Genomic DNA, 20,789 nt, shown 5'->3' with positions numbered 1-20,789 from the left:
TTGAACGCCATCTAGCGCAAATTGCTAGTACCAGCGTCTACAGCGAAACGGTGCTTTGTGCTCAATCTTACGCTCAACGTGTGCGCAGTATTGCTAACATAGTTCAGCAGATGGCGCTCATATACAAACGTCACAAATAAATATTTACTTGGGTCGTTGTACATATTTGCCTATTAAAAGTTATTAAACTACACTTATGTAGAGGAAAGTGTCCAAAATATTTCCACTTCATTACCACTTTTATGACTGTTTTGGTAACGGAATGGAAGAAACGAAAATGTATGAACTTAATAGGACTCTTTTTTACGTACTAGAATCGAAAGAACAAGTGATTCTAAAGTAGAACTAGAAATGACACAAAAAATTCCAAATCTAAATGAATGTCGACAACCGTTACGTCAGGACAATACACAATATTTATATGTAATTATGATTTATGATAATTATATGGTGTATGTCAGTTGTCAATAGCGCCATTATTATTTATTTATTCATAATAACAAAAAATATACAGCCTAACAGATTTCACATATGTTTGTACATTTCGAAGTTCTTTGGTGTTTATAAAAACCTGACACGTGTTGTATATTATATACAGGGGAGCTTTTTGCTCTTACGTTATAGTTTCAGATTCGCTTTTAAGTTTTTTTTTTATTATATGTTACTATATTATGTTTACTAAGTATTCAATTTCACGTCATTATTTTATTATATTTTTTGCACCTGTTAAGTATCTCTGTTTGGCCCAACAAACGTTATCTGACGGTATAGATGAATTATGTTATTCCTTTACTTCTGGCATAAGTTTCGGCTTTTTGTACAATGATCTGCAAAAGTGCATTGCGAATTTATCAATGAATTCATTCATAATTTCTCCATTCAATTTTGCAGCCCACTGTACAATGTTTACTGCGCTGCGCAATAAAGTTTAAATTTTTACTATTTATCTGTGTTTCCATTATTCAGATTATTTCTCAGATTGAATGAACTTGGAAATTCAAGTAGATACAAAATACAAATGTCTCAACGCTGCACAATACCTGTTACGTAATCGTGTTTAGTCGGCAAGCTAAACTACACCGGTTTTCACAATCCTGCGACAAGACAATACGGAACTGATACATAAACCTGTGTAATAATTAGTACGTGTGTATAACTAGAACTGAGTCTAGATTTAATCAGTCTTGGCCTTTTCAGGTTGAGATTTAGCTGTTGAAAGTAATACAACTTTGAACATTTAAATAGTAAGGTTGTCGCAAGTTCATTAATTGAAACGATCGCTACATGGATATTTACTATGTATATAATATATATCGTAGTCCAAGTACCCAGAACACAAGCCTTCTTGAGCTTACCGTGGGACTCACTCAATCTGTGTAAGAAGTCCTAATAATATTTATTTATGAATATTACGCGAAAAGTGTCTTTTTCTATTACCTTAGCAAATATATGTAAGTATATATAATCTAGATTTATGTAGAACAATTAGGTAATTAGTTATAACTGATACCCCAAAACCTGGAATATACTTACTAGACAGGTACTTAGTTATTTTTTTTTTGTTTATAATAGAAGTTGTCATATAGCCAAATACGTGCCTAACAATAGAATTGTATATCACAGTCAAGTCTCTAAATTCATAGTAGATAAATACCTTATTTATATCGTAATAGATATTTACTTATCATTTATTGCACCATATTATGAAGTCCTTTCCTATCAGAAAACCGTTTTATTTTGGCACTAGAGCTTATGCAGTTTCTTGTGCTCTGCCTACTCCGTTTAGGAATACAGACGTGAATTTATGTAAAATGTGTATGTATGAAGCCTTCGTGTATTATGTTTTCAAAAGTTTCATTACCCATCAATACCTATAGACCCACCTGAATAAACACATCTCAATTAGTAAATAGGTAGCTATAGAAAAACAATTAATGCTAAAAGCGTATCATGTGCATTCATTTCCCTGCTCATTCTACGTGTATGTGTTTACAAAACGACACCAAAGCTGTTTAACTTTTCATAAGACGCAACTTGGAATCCGATGCGTCCTTCTTATGCCCTTATATAGATTTTTTGTTACAAAATGGAGTAGTTAGAAGTATGTTAAGTGGACACTTCACCTTAACCTACTCCAACCTCGAATTTATAATTTTTGAAAGCTATAGCTTGAAAAAGTCGATTTTTCACAGTCTTCGAAATTTTATAGAAGACAAGACTATTGGATAGAACAATTCTCGAAGGTAAATCTTTGTCGTACTGACATTGAATTTTGAGGTAAAGAGAATATAAGTCGGTATTCGGAACTTATCAATTGATTACTTTAAGATTAATCAAAATGTTTGTATATAAGAACATTACTTACCATGTTTAAGCCAAATCTTCCTCGTGATCCTCACAATTATTTCCACAAGGTAGAATTATGTTGAAAATTGATATAGCAATACTTTAATCTTATTGTTAAGAATAAAATAGATATTTCCTTATGTCAGTTGTCATAATTTCTTTATGTCAATACGTTAGCCTCCTTTCTGTGGCCACTATGACAAAAAAAGGCGATATATTGTAAAATGTACAATATTTATCGGCAAAATTGTACACTTTACTCATACTAAAAGACAGTAAAAGTACTTGTTTCAGTTAGAACATCTAATTAACTGTCGGTTCATTAAAAAACATATGGAAGAAAAAGCTTTTTCAATTAGTAATGATTTTTTTTTCTGATGCTCGTTTAGGAAAAACCGCGCGAAGCACAGATTTCGGAGCTCTTATTATGTACAATTTGATAAGCTCACTCTCATAAATGCGGTAAATTTAAATTCCTAATATCTTGTACTTTAGGCCCATTAAACAATATTTATCATTTAATCCTTTGAAATTGAGAAATTGAAAGTAAAACGAACTCAATTTTGTCTTGAAAATACATCGAAACAAGTGATCATTTCTCCGAAAATCTACATGTTATCGAAGTTATTTCAGTATATAAATAATCTGCACAATGTGCTTAAATTGCTGTTACCCATTTATCGTTATAATATTTTATCATGATTTTTTTGCCAATTTTTTGAAAACTAGCCTTCCTGTCGCTATTTTACCGGCGACGGACGCCTGCGATTTCAGTGCCGCGCCGGAGCTCGAGGAGGTCAGACGTATGTCGCTTCGCTCTCCGAGTTTTCATCGCGAACGTCGAGAATATTTATCGTTGTGTGGGTCGGACGCCTTGTTTATACACGGGCTATCCTCGCATTGTGTGTGTGTAAACAGCGACCAACGAATTTGATCCTAGATCCGTAAATATTTGCTTTTGTAATATTTTGTTATGTTTGAATGTTAAAGTATTACAACGTTATGATGATAAACATGTGAAAATTACAATACGGTCAAGATGATAAGACACATCAAGATGGTACTCGGGATCTGATGATGGAGCCAGAAGGTGGTCACCAGTACCAGTGAACCATGTAAGTAAACGACTTCGTGTTTAGGCTCGTTGGGTTCGTCTCAACAAGACCTTTGACAAGAGGTGGTACTCAGGGTCTGATGATGGAGCCAGATGGTGGTCACCAGTACCAATGAACCATATGACTAAACCACTTCGTATTTAGGCTCAATGGGATCGTCTCAATAAGACCTTTGACAAGAGGTGGTACTCGGGATCTGATGATGGAGCCAGAAGGTGGTCACCAGTACCAGTGAACCATGTAAGTAAACGACTTCGTGTTTAGGCTCGTTGGGTTCGTCTCAACAAGACCTTTGACAAGAGGTGGTACTCAGGGTCTGATGATGGAGACAGATGGTTGTCACCAGTACCAATGAACCATATGACTAAACCACTTTGTGTTTAGCCTTATTGGGTTCATCTCAATAAGACCTTTAACAAGAGGTGGTACTCAGGGTCTGATGATGGGGCCAGATGGTGGTCACCAGTACCAATGAACCATGGAACTAAACCATTTAGTAATCAGGCTCATTGGGTTCTTACTTCTTCTTAATAAGACCTTTGACAAGAAGTGGTACTGAGGGTCTGATGTTGGAGCCAGATGGTGGTCACCGGTACCAATAAACCCATGTAACTGAACCACTTCGTTTTTTTATGTTATTCAAATATGCGAGTTGATTTTTGGTGACCACAATCTCTCTCCATCATCAGACCCTGAGTAACACCTCTTGTCAAAGATCTTGTCGAGACACCCAATGAGCCTAAACACGAAGTGGTTTAGTCATATGGTTCATTGGTACTGGTGACCACCATCTGTCTCCATCATCAGACCCTGAGTACCACTTCTTGTCAAAGGTCTTGTTGAGACGATTTCAATGAGCCTACACACGAAGTGGTTTAGTTCCATGGTTCATCGGTACTGGTGACCATCATCTGGCTCCATCATCAGACCCTGAGTACCAGCTCTTGTCAAAGGTCTTATTGAGACGATCCCATTGAGCCTAAACACGAAGTGTTTTAGTCATATGGTTCATTGGTACTGGTGATCACCATCTGGCTCCATCATCAGACCCTGAGTACCACCTCTTGTCAAAGGTCTTGTTGAGCCGAACCCAATGAGCCCAAATACGAAGTGGTTTAGTCATATGGTTCATTGGTACTGGTGACCACCATCTGGCTCCATCATCAGACCCTGAGTACCAACTCTTGTCAAAGGTCTTGTTGAGACGAACCCAATGAGCCCAAATACGAAGTGGTTAGTCATATGGTTCATTGGTACTGGTGATGGTGACCACCATCTGGCTCCATCATCAGACCCTAAGTACCACCTCTTGTTAAAGGTCTTGTTGAGATGAACGGTGAACCCAACGAGCCTAAACACCAATTGGTTTAGTTACATGGTTCATTGGTACAGGTGACCACCATCTGGCTCCATCATCAGACCCTGAGTACCACCTTGAAGTAATTAGAATTGTATTTGACTTATTTTATCATCATATTAATATATACTTTAATACTTATCATATAACAAAAGCAAACATTTGGGATGGGATCTACTTAAATATGATCATAGTTTATAATTATTACTTTAAATTTTTAAATAAATTTTAACGTAATTAATATTATTTTGCGCTATATTCTAGTCTTTTCGTACAAAATAATGTTTATTAGAAATCAAAAGTTTATATCGAGATAGTAGATTGTGGTTGTTATCAAAATTCCATAGGAAAGATCAAGATTGTTTTGTCCATTATTGTAACTTAAGACTCGTAAAATACCTAAAAAAGGCTAGTCCAGTAATGCAAATTGCAAATGCGCGCACGCTTTGCTTATTGGCATAAGCAATTCAAAACATATATATTAGAATTGTATGTGTATGTGTTTAAATCAAGTCAAACATTTAAAAAAAACCTTATGTCTTAAGTCGAAACTTAAACTGGGATATCATTTCATGGAACCGCCAATTACAAATTGACTGAATTGTATTGTAATAGAAAAAAGTTTGCAATAGTGCAAATTGACTATTGTTCGGATCTAAGAAAAGTTATAATAACCGAACTATGATTGTAATGCTTTTTCGAGCTGATAGAACGTTGGCTGGCAAGAAAAGTGGTTCAAAGTCTGATTTTCGTTTCCTTACAATATCGTAACATTGACGTTACATAGTTTTCGACGTTGGATAAGTAGCTCTTGCATTGCAAAAAACTTATGCAATATACTTAGTTTTTAGGGTTCCGTATTTCAAAATTTTTTGTCATCAAATACTAGAAAATATCTCACTCCACAGCATAACCAGCAACAGGAAGAAAGTGATGAAAACTGCGGTAAAATTACGACTAAGTAGATGGAACTTGGTTGCCACATTAATAAGAGCCAACCATATTGCAAACCATGACCTCTTTGGCGAAACCTATTAAACAGCATCCTTTAGTCATTATCTTTGAAATGCTGCTTGCCTAAATTACGGTCATTTGATCATGCCGCGGAGTGGGGAATTTGTTGCCGACATTTTTATAAGATTAATTGATAGACGTTTAAGTTTACCTGTATAAGGGATTATTACTTCAGAAGTTCAGGCATTGCTAAACTTTGTTATGACATGACATTGACAACAATCAAATTAAAACACAACCAAGGGCCCATATCTCAAAACTGAAAGTTACAATTTAAAAGCGGAAGTATCTTTCCAACTTGTCATATTAGACATTGACTACCACTTGTAAATTGTAACTTGTAGCTTCGAGAAATGGGCCCCAGATATAAATAACACATAGCACCAAGCCCAGATAACCAAAGACTACTTACCAAAGAGCATGCGCCTCAAACAGAATTTACTTAGATTCAGGGACTGGACTGGGCTAAGTGTTCTGTTCTTATGGATGGATCTATGTTGTTATATTTAAAACTACAAGACTCACCTGGGTTTGCTGGCATCCTGCGTCGTCGGGCCGAGGCGCGCCTCACCACAGTCGACACCAAAGAGTCCATCTCACTCCCGGAATCCCACCGGGACCGGTTGATCACTGACTTCAACACTCGCGCATCGTCCTCCGTGTCCCTATCGCTACTCGTCGGAGGGATATTTGACTCATCACTTTCAGGCACGGGGACCTTCACTTCACGGTTGAACACTCCTATCATCGTCGCATCTTGATCACCAGTAAAAGGATGCGTTAAAGTCCTACGGATGTTGCTCTTTCTATGCTTCGCTTTCGCTTCGGGTTGGGAACGATTGTCTGACTTATCGTAGCATTTTAGGTCGGACGGCGAGAGGGATTTCTTTCTGGAGTTTCGTCGTTTGTTGCTCCGTCGCTGCCGGCTGGACTCTCTTGCTGTCTGCATTGTCGTTTCATTTGTGTCTGTAAAGAAATGCAAGACAATTAGTTTCGTGATCAACACATAAGGGATTACTTCAGGTCAGACATTGCTAAACTTTGTTATGCCATGGGCCCATTTCTCAAAACTGAAAGTTACAATTTAGAAGCGGAAGTCTCTTTCCAACTTGTCATATTAGACATTGACTTGACTACCACTTGTAAATTGTAACTTGTAGCTTCGAGAAATGGGGCCCAGATATAAATAACACATAGCACCAAGCCCAGATAACCTGTGATATGTTTTTTACGTAACACCTGTTTCGTTAATAGCACAAGTAGGAGAGCTTATTGTTAATTAAGTATCTGGGATTTCCAGTTGGCTAGTTATTTTCTTGTCATAATCAAGGTATTGTGATCTAACCTTTTACGTGACGTTAAATAAATCAGCTTGATCATTACTCTTCTTATAACACTTATTTACTTATATGTATAAGATTCTTAAATAATCAATACCAAGACACGGAAGGTTTAGTGCTTTTTTTTTTGTAAAAATAGTTTGAAATATTAAAAATACAGGATACGATAATTAATACGTCTTAACAAAATGAAATAAGAATTATAAGTCACTAAATATTTAAACAAAACGTGTATTCTCACTCTATCGTCTCTACTTTCCTTGATACAATTTGTGACGGATTTAAAATCATTCATAATCATGATAATAATATGCGGAATCATCATCATTGATCAAGGAAAATTGTCTGTTATGTACTAAACTAAACGACGGAGTTGATCTGTTGATGGCAATAATCTATGTTGCAACAATAATCCAGCTGTAGTTGACATCACTAGGTACATAAAAACTATATCAAGTCAAGTACCTACTGATCGCCATAACAGATTCACATAAATGATAAGTTCTATGTCCTATCTCGTGACTTCAGAGATCTAATTAAATTTGATTGTTTTTATTAAGATTCACTCATTCATAATTAATCAGACTAAATTATAATAAATTCACTTCATTTTACGACAGCTTGATTGACATCAATATTTTATAGGCTGTTGCTGAATATTAAATATTTTTCCCCTCACTAGCTCGGAAACACGTGTTTTGTCCTTTAATACCAGCGGGTAAAAACGCATTTTATCCACTAGTGGGTAAAGTAATTTGACCTTGAAGAAAGTCTAATTAACTGCTTTAAAATTGATAAAAGTAGGTGAATCTAGTAATAAAGATGATTTACCACCTGTGGAACTACTGAAAGCAGTGATAAACGCATTTTTTGCGTTGTAGTTTCCTCGCTATAGTGAGGGGAAAAGTTTTGTGTTACACTCGGGTGCAAATATATTTTACTTCTCGTGTGTTAAAAAACTCGCAAGTTCAGGATTCTATTCTCGAACCACTCGCTTCGCTCGTGGTTCAACTATAGAATCCTTTCACTTGCTCGTTTTTCAATTCCAAACTCGGCGTTAAAATACAACTTTGCCCCCTTGTATAACAAATAACTATTATAATGCTATAAATTCTATCATGACTGTTTCGCCAAATGCGACATATAGTATTATTTTAAGTTCTAATAAAATAATAGGTACATAGAAAACGTTATTTTCATGAGAATGGTATATTTTGTAAAATAAACTACCTTACCAAACACACCGCAACCGCAAATCGTAGAAATTATAAAACAATCCGTACTTTATTTACTAGCACCATTCCACAAAACAAACAATCGTCACAAGGCGTTATCTTCATAAAATTCAAAAGCAATCATAGATAAGAAACGTTTCTGCAAACTTTTTTATTCGCGGCGCGAAACGCGACTTTCTTCCAATAGGCTAAGGCGGTGACTGAACATGGTGCATTCAGCCAAAGGCGTCACTACATGGACGGGACTAATTGTTTTAAAAATTAAAAAGTTAAAGGTCGCGTTCAATGTCGCGGCGGAGCGAACGCGTCCGCAGCCTACGCGCTGCAATGTAAACTGAACTGTCTTCTGTGGAGTTGTTGACAGTTCTCGTTCTGCGATCAACTTCAGGAAATGAATCCGTTTTGTTCTCAATATACAAGGCCATAATGACATCTGCAATCGACCCTCCATAGACGTCATTAAACCTTCTTTTACAATCGACGAGAGTGAAATGAGGCTATAATAGTATATTGTGCAACAAGGGAGGTATGGGGCATTTTGTCGACGAGTGTTTTAACTCGCGACGGCCGCAGGCTGGAGAGAGTTATAGACACGAGTTTACAAAATCCTTACCTCCTGAGTTATACAAAATATTTTTCATCACATTTGAGAAAAATCATAAGGCAAAATCTTCAATGAATGGCGGTGTTGTACTGCTCGTTGCTATGGCAACGCGGTCAAGCGCAATCGAGATGGCCGTCACAATTTCCTGCCAGATTGCAAATTATAACGATTTATCTACGTCAAATTTACAAAATAAATGTAAAACACACTGAAATAATAGTAAAACATAAATAAAATGCATTTTTTAATACAGTTGCTCAAAAAGTGCCCGTTTTTGGCTGTTTAGCGTGCGAGAAGTTGTATTTTACGAACTAGTGCGTAAAAAGTATATACGTTCCATTTTACGACTACTTACCGAACTGTTTTCATATTAGTCTAGTTTACTAAGACAGAATAAAACTATAAACATACTATTAAGTGATTAATATTTAAAACGTTAATATTTCATATGTAATTGTTTACTTTTAGTCATACTAAACATAATTTATAAAATGGTTTATACTTTGAAAAATCGGTCATAATGAGTCGTGTAAACAGAACATGATTGGAACGAAACGCGTCTTCTACTGTCAAAGTAGAGGCGTCTACCATGTTTTAACTTAATGCACGTTCAAAAAACCTCAATATGTTACGCGATTTGTCATAATTATTTTACGTTATTTGCAATACGTCGGGGCATAAATGGATCGATTAAATTAAAATGTAGTTGTACATTAAACAATCGTCCCAAATCGTAAATGTTTATGTTTTTATGGCACCCAATGAAATAAATTATGTTAGATGAATAGCAAACTCGAAAATATGCACGCAAGTTTAAAAGCTTCAAAAATACGCCTTTGAATTGTCAAATAATCCGTCAATGTCCATGGGAAAATTGATAGTTCGGATTGTTTTATTTCGTTGTAAGTAAGTAGTAGTGTTTTTTCGCAACTGTATTAAAAAACGTCGTTCGTCACACGTGCGAGAATGTCATTCTTCTCGCACTTATAACGAAATGTACTATTTCATACCGTATTATATTTTTTTATAGCTTAATAGTCAAATTTTAGTTGTGCAAAAAAAATCCTTGGCTGATTGAAACATCCTTTGCCTGAAGTATTGTACGGATTGTATTAATTTTTAAAACTAAATCCATTATTCCCTTGGGAATAAAATAGTACATTACTCTTCAGTACACGTAGACGCAATGAGACTTTTAAACAGCAAATGTGATGAAAAAACTATAGTCTTTATTCGGTCGGAGAAGGCCTCTTCAGATCTTGCAATCAAGTACTGACCACGACAATACACCAATTAAATAAAACGATGCTAAATAAAGAACTGGTCGTTAACCTAAATTGCCGCCGGCAACTAAATAGTGAGGTTAAATTAAATCTTATACTTTTAAACGAGCAATTCTTGTATATTTATTTATTTATTTATTTATATATATATTTATTTACACTGACGATCTCGGAAACCGCTCTAACGATTTCGTAGAAATTTGTTATGTGGGGGTTTTTGGGGGTGAAAAATCGGTCTAACTTATCCTTAGGTCCCGGAAAACGCGAATTTTCGAGTTTTCATGCGTTTTTCTTCGCGCGCCATCTCGTGTGCAGTAGTTGTACTGTTAAGACAGAATTCTTTCGGTCGATGTAAGTACTATTTATTGCAAACACTAGATGGCGACACAGGTCAAGGCTAAAACGAATAGAAAATACACTATTTGAGTTTTTGTGGCGAAATGCGCGCCATCTCGTGTGGAGTAGTTGTGTTGTTAAGGCTGAGAATTCTTTCGCTCGATGTAGGTACTATTCATTTTTGAACTAGATGGCGACACATGTCAAGGATACGAAACAGAACTGTAGATTAAAAACCAACTCAGCTGAATCCAATTTCAAATTCGACGCGGCAAAAATAGAAGATGCACACGTCGTATTTATTTTAGATCAATGAAAACAAAAACTGCAATTTTATGAGTAAGTTCAGTGTAGTTTGCTAGATACCTCGACATTTTGAGCAATAACATATCATGCTTACGCAAGCGAACAAATTAGACGAGCAAACTAATCTAATCACAGCGCTAATCAAAAGTGCACTGAATTGGAAACCTTCACTCGCACGTTTTTTACACGTTTTAAGAATATTTTTTGCAAGCTCGTATCTGATAAGACTCTTGGAAATATAATCCAATATCAAGCTAGCTAGAGTATCAACTCCCAAACAGTCGAAACGAGCGTTAATTGGGATATGTGTATGGAATACTCAAGTAGATATTAGTAGAGATCGAGTAAAGATATTAATAACTGACTAGTAATGTATGCAGTAATGTGTGACAGTAATCGCTATGCAGAAGTCTTGTAATACAACTTTCAACCAGAGCCATGAATAAACATGCTGATATAGAGTCAACCGTAGGATGGGGAAAATGTTTACCTTTTACTGATAATTAAATAACGAGATAAACACCAGAGCTAGGGCATTTCTTTCAATAAGACAAAGTCAGCCTTAACACAATATAATAAGAGATTATCATCACCGATGGATGCCTGTACCACCAGAGGGGTCGTAAGTTGTCGAACAGAGATATACAATAGAGCGAAAAGAACGACTTCCGCGCCGTGCCGTCGAGTGGTCGTCGGGTCGAAGTTGTCCAACTGCATAGCTTTTTTGCAAGTATGGCAATGTCATCAACTCAAAATATCTATGAAGATATGAGTCTTATAATAACCCCCTCACTTTATTCTTAAATTGATTCAAACTCTTAAACAAACTGTAGTAGGGATCAATGCAAATATTTCGCGGTCGCGGTTACTTCTCCGTGGGAGTAAGGAGGTACAGTTAGACTTGCCGATAAGTATGACGAGTTCTTCCCATAAACAAGCGATGGGTTACGAGTTTCCCATGCCTCGAGACAATGCGGTATCTGGAATCTGCCCGTCAGTTATTCGTACGTGCTAATAATCGCAACGCAGCCAGGGTTATTAAGACTGAGTACAATGTGATACTTCCTAACTTATTGACATGTTCTCCACTTTTTTTTTTGGGTCATATCAATGGTCAGTTGGTAATTTTTGAACGGTTAACACGCTCATTTAATCGTGCACTTGATACAAACAATATTAGGATCATATTATAATCATTTGATATGCGTGAGCATTATCGACAATCACAAAAAAAAAGATTCATGGATTGAAATTTCGCTCAAGTAAAGCGACAACGCTTACTCACCGTTAGTTCATTTCAAAGGAACGCAACTCTGTATGCAAATAAAATCGCCCATAACACATTTGACTGATTGTTGATAGACCCTATACCTTCATAATAAAGTTTAAGCTTTAGGTTTAAACTGTAACTACTAGGCTTAATTGTTCGAAGTAAACTTTTTATCATCTTCAAAGATAGCATGTTGAATTACAATTACTTCATTAGAGCTTACGATTCACACGTTTAGTTCTCATGTTGGAGTAATATCCATTGAATCCCGTTGCATGATGCAGTTAATAGGCCACTGACCTAGTATTTTTTTTTAACTTCTGGGGTTGTTATGGCTATATACGCCCCAGACCGGTAGACTATGTCGGAAATAGATGCCTCAATCTCACTGTCCAGGTGCCGTAGCCGAATGGCATTTCTGCGACGCGAAACGAAAACGAAACGCCGCAAAATGTAGTCTGGCTCGTCGCGCCAATACGCACGAGCTATAATAGTATATTATGCAACAGGCGTTTAAAGGAGGTCAAAAAAGACGAGTGGCGTGGGTAACAATTTGAGGCGAAGCCGAAAATTGTTATTAAGACGCCACGAGTACTTTTTGACTCAGTTAAACACCGTTGCATACAATACTTTTTCTACGACCATGCACTTAGTTTTTAATAGTTTTCTTGAACAACTTTCACACTGTTTCCTGTATTTTGACGCGTCGGCCTCCCCTTTGTTCCTGCCTCACCCTGTCGCTCGCACTCCCCCGCGCCGCCGCCGCCGCCAGCCCCCGGCGCCCCGCGCACTCACGCTATATCCATTAAAGGCTACCTAACAATACTTTAAGAGCTATATCGTAAGGGTTGGTGCGCGGGGCGCTGGGCGGGGGCGGGCATCTTTTATGTAGGGTTTTAACGATCTATGCACGTCACTGTAAATGACGAATAACAACACGGGAGTAGAAAAAGATATATATCTACGAGCGTTTCGTTTCGTGAGCGTTTGTGCCATTCGGCTTCGTACCCAGAGCCCTAGGTCACGCAGCCCCGGTACCTAAGAAGCGCTAACTGGACATCGTGACAGCGGACATGAAAGAGAACAATCTCACACCTGAGGATGCCGAAGACCGGGCGAAAACGATAGGTTGAAGAAGACTAGGAACTTGAAAATGGACACACTTTGCATACTTGCAATAACATGCGCTATTTTATTATTTTTTATCTGTGTTTCTATTATTTTTGGCAGATTTGGTAGATTTCATTTCATTTCATTTTTTTAACCCCCGACGCAAAAACGACGGGGTGTTATAAGTTTGACGTGTCTGTCTGTCTGTCTGTTTGTCTGTCTGTGTGTGTGTCTGTCTGTGGCATCGTAGCTCCCGAACGGATGAACCAATTTCGATTTAGTTTTTTTTATTTGAAAGCTGTGTTAGTCGGGAGTGTTCTTAGCCATGTTTCATGAAAATCGGTCCACTAGGTCGCGGTCGGGGGTTTTTCAAAATTTTAATTTTGTGGTTAGGTTATTATTAACCATAATGTAATATGATCATTAGATGGTAAGTCAGCATTTTACAATATTTTATAACATTTTACTATATAAGTAAGTAAGCTTAGTATTTCATAATAAATAATAATCTATTTACAAATTTCGTCATACATTATTATTAAATGATAAATATTCATTAATCGAATAGAAGACATGGCAGATACAGTGTATGTAAAGAAGTAGATAATGAAATACATATATTCGATGTCTTTGGAAGGTCTTGTATTAGTCTAGAGAAAATACCTGTCTTGTTTCTGTATTGTTTGAGGCCATTACGTATACTAAGTTACTTCAGATGTTTTAGTTAGCGCTTAAACAAAGTGGTATCGATGATATCCATAATATGTACGATATGCCGGCATAATCATTTCGCAATCAACAGTCTCCTTGTTTGCATAAGTATAGGATTAAATAACTAGCATCAGATAAAGTACAGGGGAATAATTATATGTTATTGCAATAGGTATGCCTTACGACTTACTCTACATAAAGTTGCAGTGCAATATATTTTCTAATGACGCATGGTACAAATAAATTAAAGATAAAGCAGTAATTATTGTCGATTCAGATAACAGCTTGTAATTTTATAACATCATTAAAATAATAATAATTCAGTCTAGTCTAGCCTCTATAAATAGATACGAGTATGTCGAGTATGTTAGTGTTTCAGAGAAAAACTTAAACCTCGCTCTGCGACCAACAAGCAAGTCTTTAGCTCCTAATCTTTTTTTTTAATTATAAACTGGCCAGTGATTGACCTTAGTCGCACCTGATGGAAAGTGACAACAACGCCGAAGTTGTAGCTCACTGGTTCAGTAATAGCCTATTTTTTTATTATTATTATTATTATTTATTATAGGACATTCTTACACAGATTGACTGACTCACTCACTCTTGACTTGAATACACCCAGATTGTATTGGGCCGGGAATACAGAAATTATATTCATCACAAAAGACTGGAAAGATTTTAACACTGTGTAAGATTGTCCTAAGTATAGTACCTGTTTATTTCCAAATTATGTCCTAATATTGACGACCGGTCTGGCGCAGTCTGTAGTGACCCTGCCTGCTACGCCGCGGTCCCAGGTTCGAATCCCGGTAAGGACAATTATTTGTGTGATGAGCACTGATATTTGTTCCTGAGTCATGGATGTTTTCTATGTATATAAGTATTTGTATATTATAGGTATATATATCGTTGCCTGAGTACCCACAACACAAGCCTTCTTGAGCTTACCGTGGGACTCAGTCAATCTGTGTAAGAATGTCCTATAATATTTATTTATTTATATCAACATCGCACCGAGAGTAGAGTTAATCACGAGTATCACGACTTGGACGCTGAAGACGTTCCAGATTTCAAAAGCTGTACTACTTACTGTCAATCAATAACCTCACGAATTTCTACTTACGCACTTACCTACTAAACAAGTTTGAATAGGTAACGTAATGCATCAATTTTGATATTATATTACCTTTTAACCGCATCATTTTCCGCATAGACCTATTAGCTAATCGAAATATCATAATCATAAATGATCCACTGTTGGTTTCATCTCAAAATCATATCATCATCATTTTTGTTTCATCAATCATTAGTATCATTAATATCTCTAATGTCTCCATATAAGATAAATAAAGTCTAAGAAAAAATCTACCTGCCTCAGAAACATCAATAAAACACTATGCTCGTTCAGATGGTGCCACAGTCGCCACACCTTTGCTTGCTGCTTGGTTAGATAGGCCAGGTAAAGGATATGACAGAACAGGATATGGGTCAAATTGCAGCAGTGGATTTGTACAGTAGGTACCGTGTTTTCAAGAATTCCCTCAAAATGTTGTTACTAATGCTTTTATAATATTAATGACATATTTAAAGACCGCGTTTCTAATATAATCTGAAATTGTATTTTTTTTTTCTCTTTTTGACTCTATGTGTCGCTATATCTCATCCTCACTTGACTTATTGAGGGTTTCATGTGCTGTACTGTATATTATTTATAGACTGTATAGTGTGTGAATACTAATAAAGAATAAATAAAGAATTTATAAAACTCCTCCTCCTGGCGTTATCCCGGCATCGGTATTTTGTCACGACTCATGGGAACCTGGGCTACACTTTGTCAAAATTAATGATCTAAAAAATGTTAACCCTGTGTCGAGAGATGGCAGTAATGCACCGTTTACTATAAATTTCACTTTGATAATAATCCTCTATATCCATTCTCTTTAGTATCATAGAGAGACTGAGCTACTTTCGCATTAGTATGGGTTTCGCAACCATATTTCACTTATCGACTACCATCCCACTCCGCCGTTTGTAAGATGAAAGGGACAGACATGTACGTAGATAACTGCTGCGCTTGTTATTTTTAAATTGGTCTACCTTTCACAGTACTTGGTTCGTTGAAATTTGATATTGGTTTTGGATCGAATGAAACTGCGAGTAAAGATATAAGTAGGTTAATACTCGTAGAACCGAATACGAGTAATCAGTAAGATATAATTATACCTATTCATACTTACTTTTAACTAGAATCTAATGTGGTAATGTAATGTAATGATAAATTATATAATCAAATCATACTTAATTATAATCTAATTTCAAAATGATGATTTATTTTATTTATTGAGTAAAAATTCCAAGATATTCAGCGCCTGTAATGTATAATATAATCGTTTAAATATCGATATCTTTTGGATCTATAATATATGTGCAAACGCACTTACAATTCAACCGGACGATATTCAAGAGCAGTTATGGTAGGTTAGATCAGGACTCGCTTTCGTAAAAAAATGTCTACATTGCTATAATATAATTTATTAAACGGATCGGATTCCTAAGCTTTTGACAAATGCCGGGATAACGCAAGGAGGATGATGAAGATGATACCTCGCCTCACTTAAGTATCACTTACTCAACTCATCATTGGCCATAGAATCTATTACCTACAGCCTACAGACTTTAGCCAACTACGGCGCCGTTAAATAGGGTTATAGGTTATAATTTTGACCAATCTGTATTTATAAACACTACAATTAATATCATCCATACTCATGAAACCGATCGTAACAGTTCTATACACCAATCCATCAAAGTAGACAGCCACAGGGTGTTCCAGTTATTGCGCCACGAGCTATCTGGGCCAGCGGTCCAGACTGAGGCAACACACACGGCTCGCACTCCTTTCGATAACTCAAGGATGAAGGATGTGGAGACTTGATGTTGAACAATTATAGGAAATGAAATAAAAGTTTAAAATACAAGGCAAAACGAACTTTCAATAAAACCGTGTAGCTTATACAAATTCCATTTGATGTTGGATTTTACGAATTTCAAATTATTCAGGGAACTCTTAATTTTGGCACATAAAGTTGAGGGAATGTTAAAGGGTAAAATTTATAATTTATTTCACAACTTCAAAGACTTATGCGCTTGGACGGCGCAGGATTATCCCTTACATCCACATGATCCAGGTCTAAGGGCCCATTTAATCTGGAATCTGAAATGGATCTGTAGGGCTCTAATAAATTTAGGGGGTCCCTGAAATTGCTAGGCCCATCCATCGGTTGCCTACATAGGTCTTGAAACCCCGTCTGCGCTAAGAAAACTATCGTTGTATTCCGATAACTGAGATAAGTATAAAAGGACTATAATGCAATGCAATATAGCTCAGGAGTCAGGACCCGGACAAACGGCGTCCTAGAAGAGAGGCCCAGCAATGGGCTATAAAGGGCTGACACGATAAATGCAATGTATGACTGAGAGTTCAAATTGGCTTGATTAAGTATCACAGCCAAGACTTAATTTTCCTTTCTAGCCATTATTATTTTATGAAGAACATTGATTACTTCTTTACATAGTTTGAATGTTTAATTCGAAGTAGTAAACTACGTTTGCAGTCAATTAATCATACAGCTAATTAGCAATATTGTCAAGCGCGGGTGGTCTGCATATGAATAATGATATTAACGATTTAGTTGCGACAAAGCTAACAATGCAATCGCTTATTGATTCCATCGCATGCATGGCATTACGTAAGGTTTCCATGTTACAATTATGCAATTTGTTTCATGCGAGTTAATCTTCCGAGTAACGGCACTAACTACAGATGTACTGGGATGTGCAAGCTGCTGCTTAGACAAGAGACCAATCGTTCACGCAATAGCTGTATCTCTCTCTTTCACTAATAAGTAAGAGCTTACAGTAAACGATTGAGTGGCTTCTTGTCTACCTGCCTGAATTCAGGTTATCTTTGAGTCGCACTCTAGCTGTGAAATACAGTTCACAAGACAGACTATGATGCAGGGACGATGATGCAAAAGAAAAGAATATGGTAGGGATAGACATATTATAGCCGAATGGTATTTCGCTACGTTACCACTGTTTCTGTTGTTATTGGGAAAATACCTGCTGCTGATAGTTGAGCATTTCTTTTTTTTTGCCATTTTTTTTATTTTGATTTTTTTAGGAAATTTTATGTCAATTCTACTCAGAATCACGAGTACTTTCAATCTCACTGGGAGACAAAGTGTCCCAGAATTTCCATACATTTTTGTTACTTTTTCTTTTGTTACCCCACACAACATGATTGTACGGAAAATTGTAACAAAATAAGAAAACATCGTATGGGACAATTTTATTAACTACTAGGATTGAAAAAGCTAGTGATTCTGAGTAGAAATAGCATAAATTTTTTCAAAAATATCACATTTCATAAAAGTGGCGAAAAAAAAAAGATATGCTCAGTTCCGTTCCGCCTGAAAAAAACCATGAAATATCACTAGCTCTATAATTCTTATAGGCATGTAATATGTAATGTATGACTGAATTCACTGTTTCTAGTATAATCTATGTCGCAAACCGGCAATCTATTTGCGAGTGCCCAGAAGTTACGTCGCCTGTCTTTGATCCATCAAGCAGTTCGTGATTTCGCGGTAAATAGTGGCTCTTGCATCAGTAATTGGAAAAGAAGCCATATATGGCCAAAGGCAAGTTTCTGTACAAAGATTCATTTACATAATTTATTCATTTAGCTTTATTACCCGAAAAGCGAATTTAATATCATCCTAAAGAAATATGCATGCAATTTAATACGATAATAATTTATAAATTTAAATAGATATCATACACGAAAGAAAAAACGACAGGGCCCACTGGTGGCCGAGTCGGGAAACGAACCCGGGTCTTCAGCTTACGCGGCTAACGTCCTCACCACTAGACCACCCGCCCGCCGTGGTACCCGACGAAATTTCTCTAGTGTATGTTATCTCTGATAAGGCTAGGCGCCTTTGACCAACTCTAAGGGCGAGCAATTAGTGCTTGCACCTCCTATACGAATTCTTTGCAGGATTACGATATAGCGTGAGAGATGGTGCTGCCATCTATACAACTAGGGAACAAATCAAATTATTTTATTGAACATTTTTCGATTTGTTATTTTTTCAAGTAGTCACACTACTATATATAAATTATAAATTTAAATAGATATCATACACGAAAGAAAAAACGACAGGGCCCACTGGTGGCCGAGCCGGGAATTTATAATTTATATATAGTAGTGTGACTACTTGAAAAAATAACAAATCGAAAAATGTTCAATAAAATAATTTGATTTGTTCCCTATATAGTCATACTTGTTATGGAGAATTTTTGGCCAAAAGCTGCACTTTTGGATGGAAGCAAGCCGCTTTGCATGGTGATAGTAGACATCATAGTAAACGAGTTTTTCCGAGGATATCGAAATTTCATCCCTTAGGAAGCCGAGCGTAGCGAGGTGTTTTATGAAAATGAAAAAAATTCTATCTTTTTATTGTATCGTCCGATTTTGACAAAACGTATCTCAAATGAAAGGTATTGATTTGTGTAATTAAAAAAAATACAAAGAAAAAAATTTGAAAGAAAAGTAAGAAAAAAATAAAAAAAGTAAATTTACGTCTCGCACTGAATAACTTCAAAGAATGACAGACAAAATGTACAATGTCGATATACGAGTTTTTTTTAATCGAAGACAGATAAATTTTTAGTTGAAAACTGAAGACCGCATCGAAATCAGATTAGCATTTTTTAAGATACAAGTTGCCAAAGTTGGGAAAGATCGCTTTATATGACCACTTTGAAATTCCTTTGCCAGAAAGTCAGAAATAATATGTTTTTCTGACACAGAAAAATACATAGTAACAGTACACATCAAAATAAAGTTAAAAATTCCGAGGATATTATAATTTCATCCCTTAGAACGACGAGCGTAGCGAGGTCGGTTACGAAAACCGAAAAATAAATCTCATTTTTTTGTACGTCGTCCGATTTTGACAAAACATGTTTCATTTGAAAGGTATTGCTTTATGTAACTTAAAAAAAAATATTGAAAAAAATTGGAAAAAAAATGTAAGATTTTAAAAAAAAAAAACCTTAATTTTCGTATCACACTGAATAACCGCAAAAAACTGTAGACACGGTGTATAATTTCGATATATGATTTTTTATTTAAAATGAAAGACAAATAAATGCATGATTATAAACTAAAAACCGAATCGAAATCGAATCAGTAGTTTTTAAGATGCAAGTTGTCAAAGTTGGCTTAGTTTGTTTATATGGTCGCTTATAAATTCCTTAGCCAAAAAGTCAGAAACATTATATTTTTCTTACAGTTAAAAGTATGCATAGGTAATAGACATCATTATAAACATTTTTTTACAAGGATATAAAAATTTCATTCCTTAGAAACCCTTAGAAAGACGATCCAATAAAAAAAAACTGCCTTTTTTTTGTTTTTCGTAACAGACATCGCTACTAGGGATTGCAATCCGGTCTGATTTCCAATCCGGCCGGATCCGGCCGGATTGGCCTTGAGGATTAAAAGTAGGTAAGTACCCAAATCGTACCTTTTTTGCATGTTTTCAGCATAATATGAGAAGTGTGATGGTATTTTGCTTCACGATTAATAAACCAACAAATTAAAGCTTAGAAATCAACATTTTTACCAGGTAACAAGTAAATTTTACTATAATAATCAGTCGAAAATCAAATTATTCCTTTTTTTAAACTTTC

The 20,789-nt window shown here is 36.1% G+C and overlaps 1 protein-coding gene across 3 annotated transcripts in view; it reads right to left on the bottom strand.

Annotated features, from left to right (window-relative positions):
- LOC125242524 (dentin sialophosphoprotein-like) overlaps positions 1 to 20,789 on the bottom strand; it is a 97,439-nt gene that overhangs the window by 34,940 nt on the left and 41,710 nt on the right. Inside the window, exons 1-2 of one of the 3 annotated variants that reach the window (XM_048151276.1) lie at positions 8,403 to 8,722; positions 6,358 to 6,798 (exon numbers count right to left, since the gene is read on the bottom strand). In XM_048151276.1, coding sequence (XP_048007233.1) covers positions 6,358 to 6,781 — 424 coding nt within the window. In that variant the 5' untranslated portion in view covers positions 6,782 to 6,798; positions 8,403 to 8,722. Of the gene's footprint in view, positions 1 to 6,357; positions 6,799 to 8,402; positions 8,723 to 20,789 lie in introns of those variants that run through there. The other 2 variants (XM_048151275.1, XM_048151273.1) reach the window with 2 other exon arrangements.

Source organism: Leguminivora glycinivorella, chromosome 3, assembly GCF_023078275.1.
Source record: "Leguminivora glycinivorella isolate SPB_JAAS2020 chromosome 3, LegGlyc_1.1, whole genome shotgun sequence".
NCBI lineage: Eukaryota > Metazoa > Arthropoda > Insecta > Lepidoptera > Tortricidae > Leguminivora > Leguminivora glycinivorella.
Note: the sequence above shows the minus strand (reverse complement) of the source record. Positions and strands in the feature narration are given on the sequence as shown.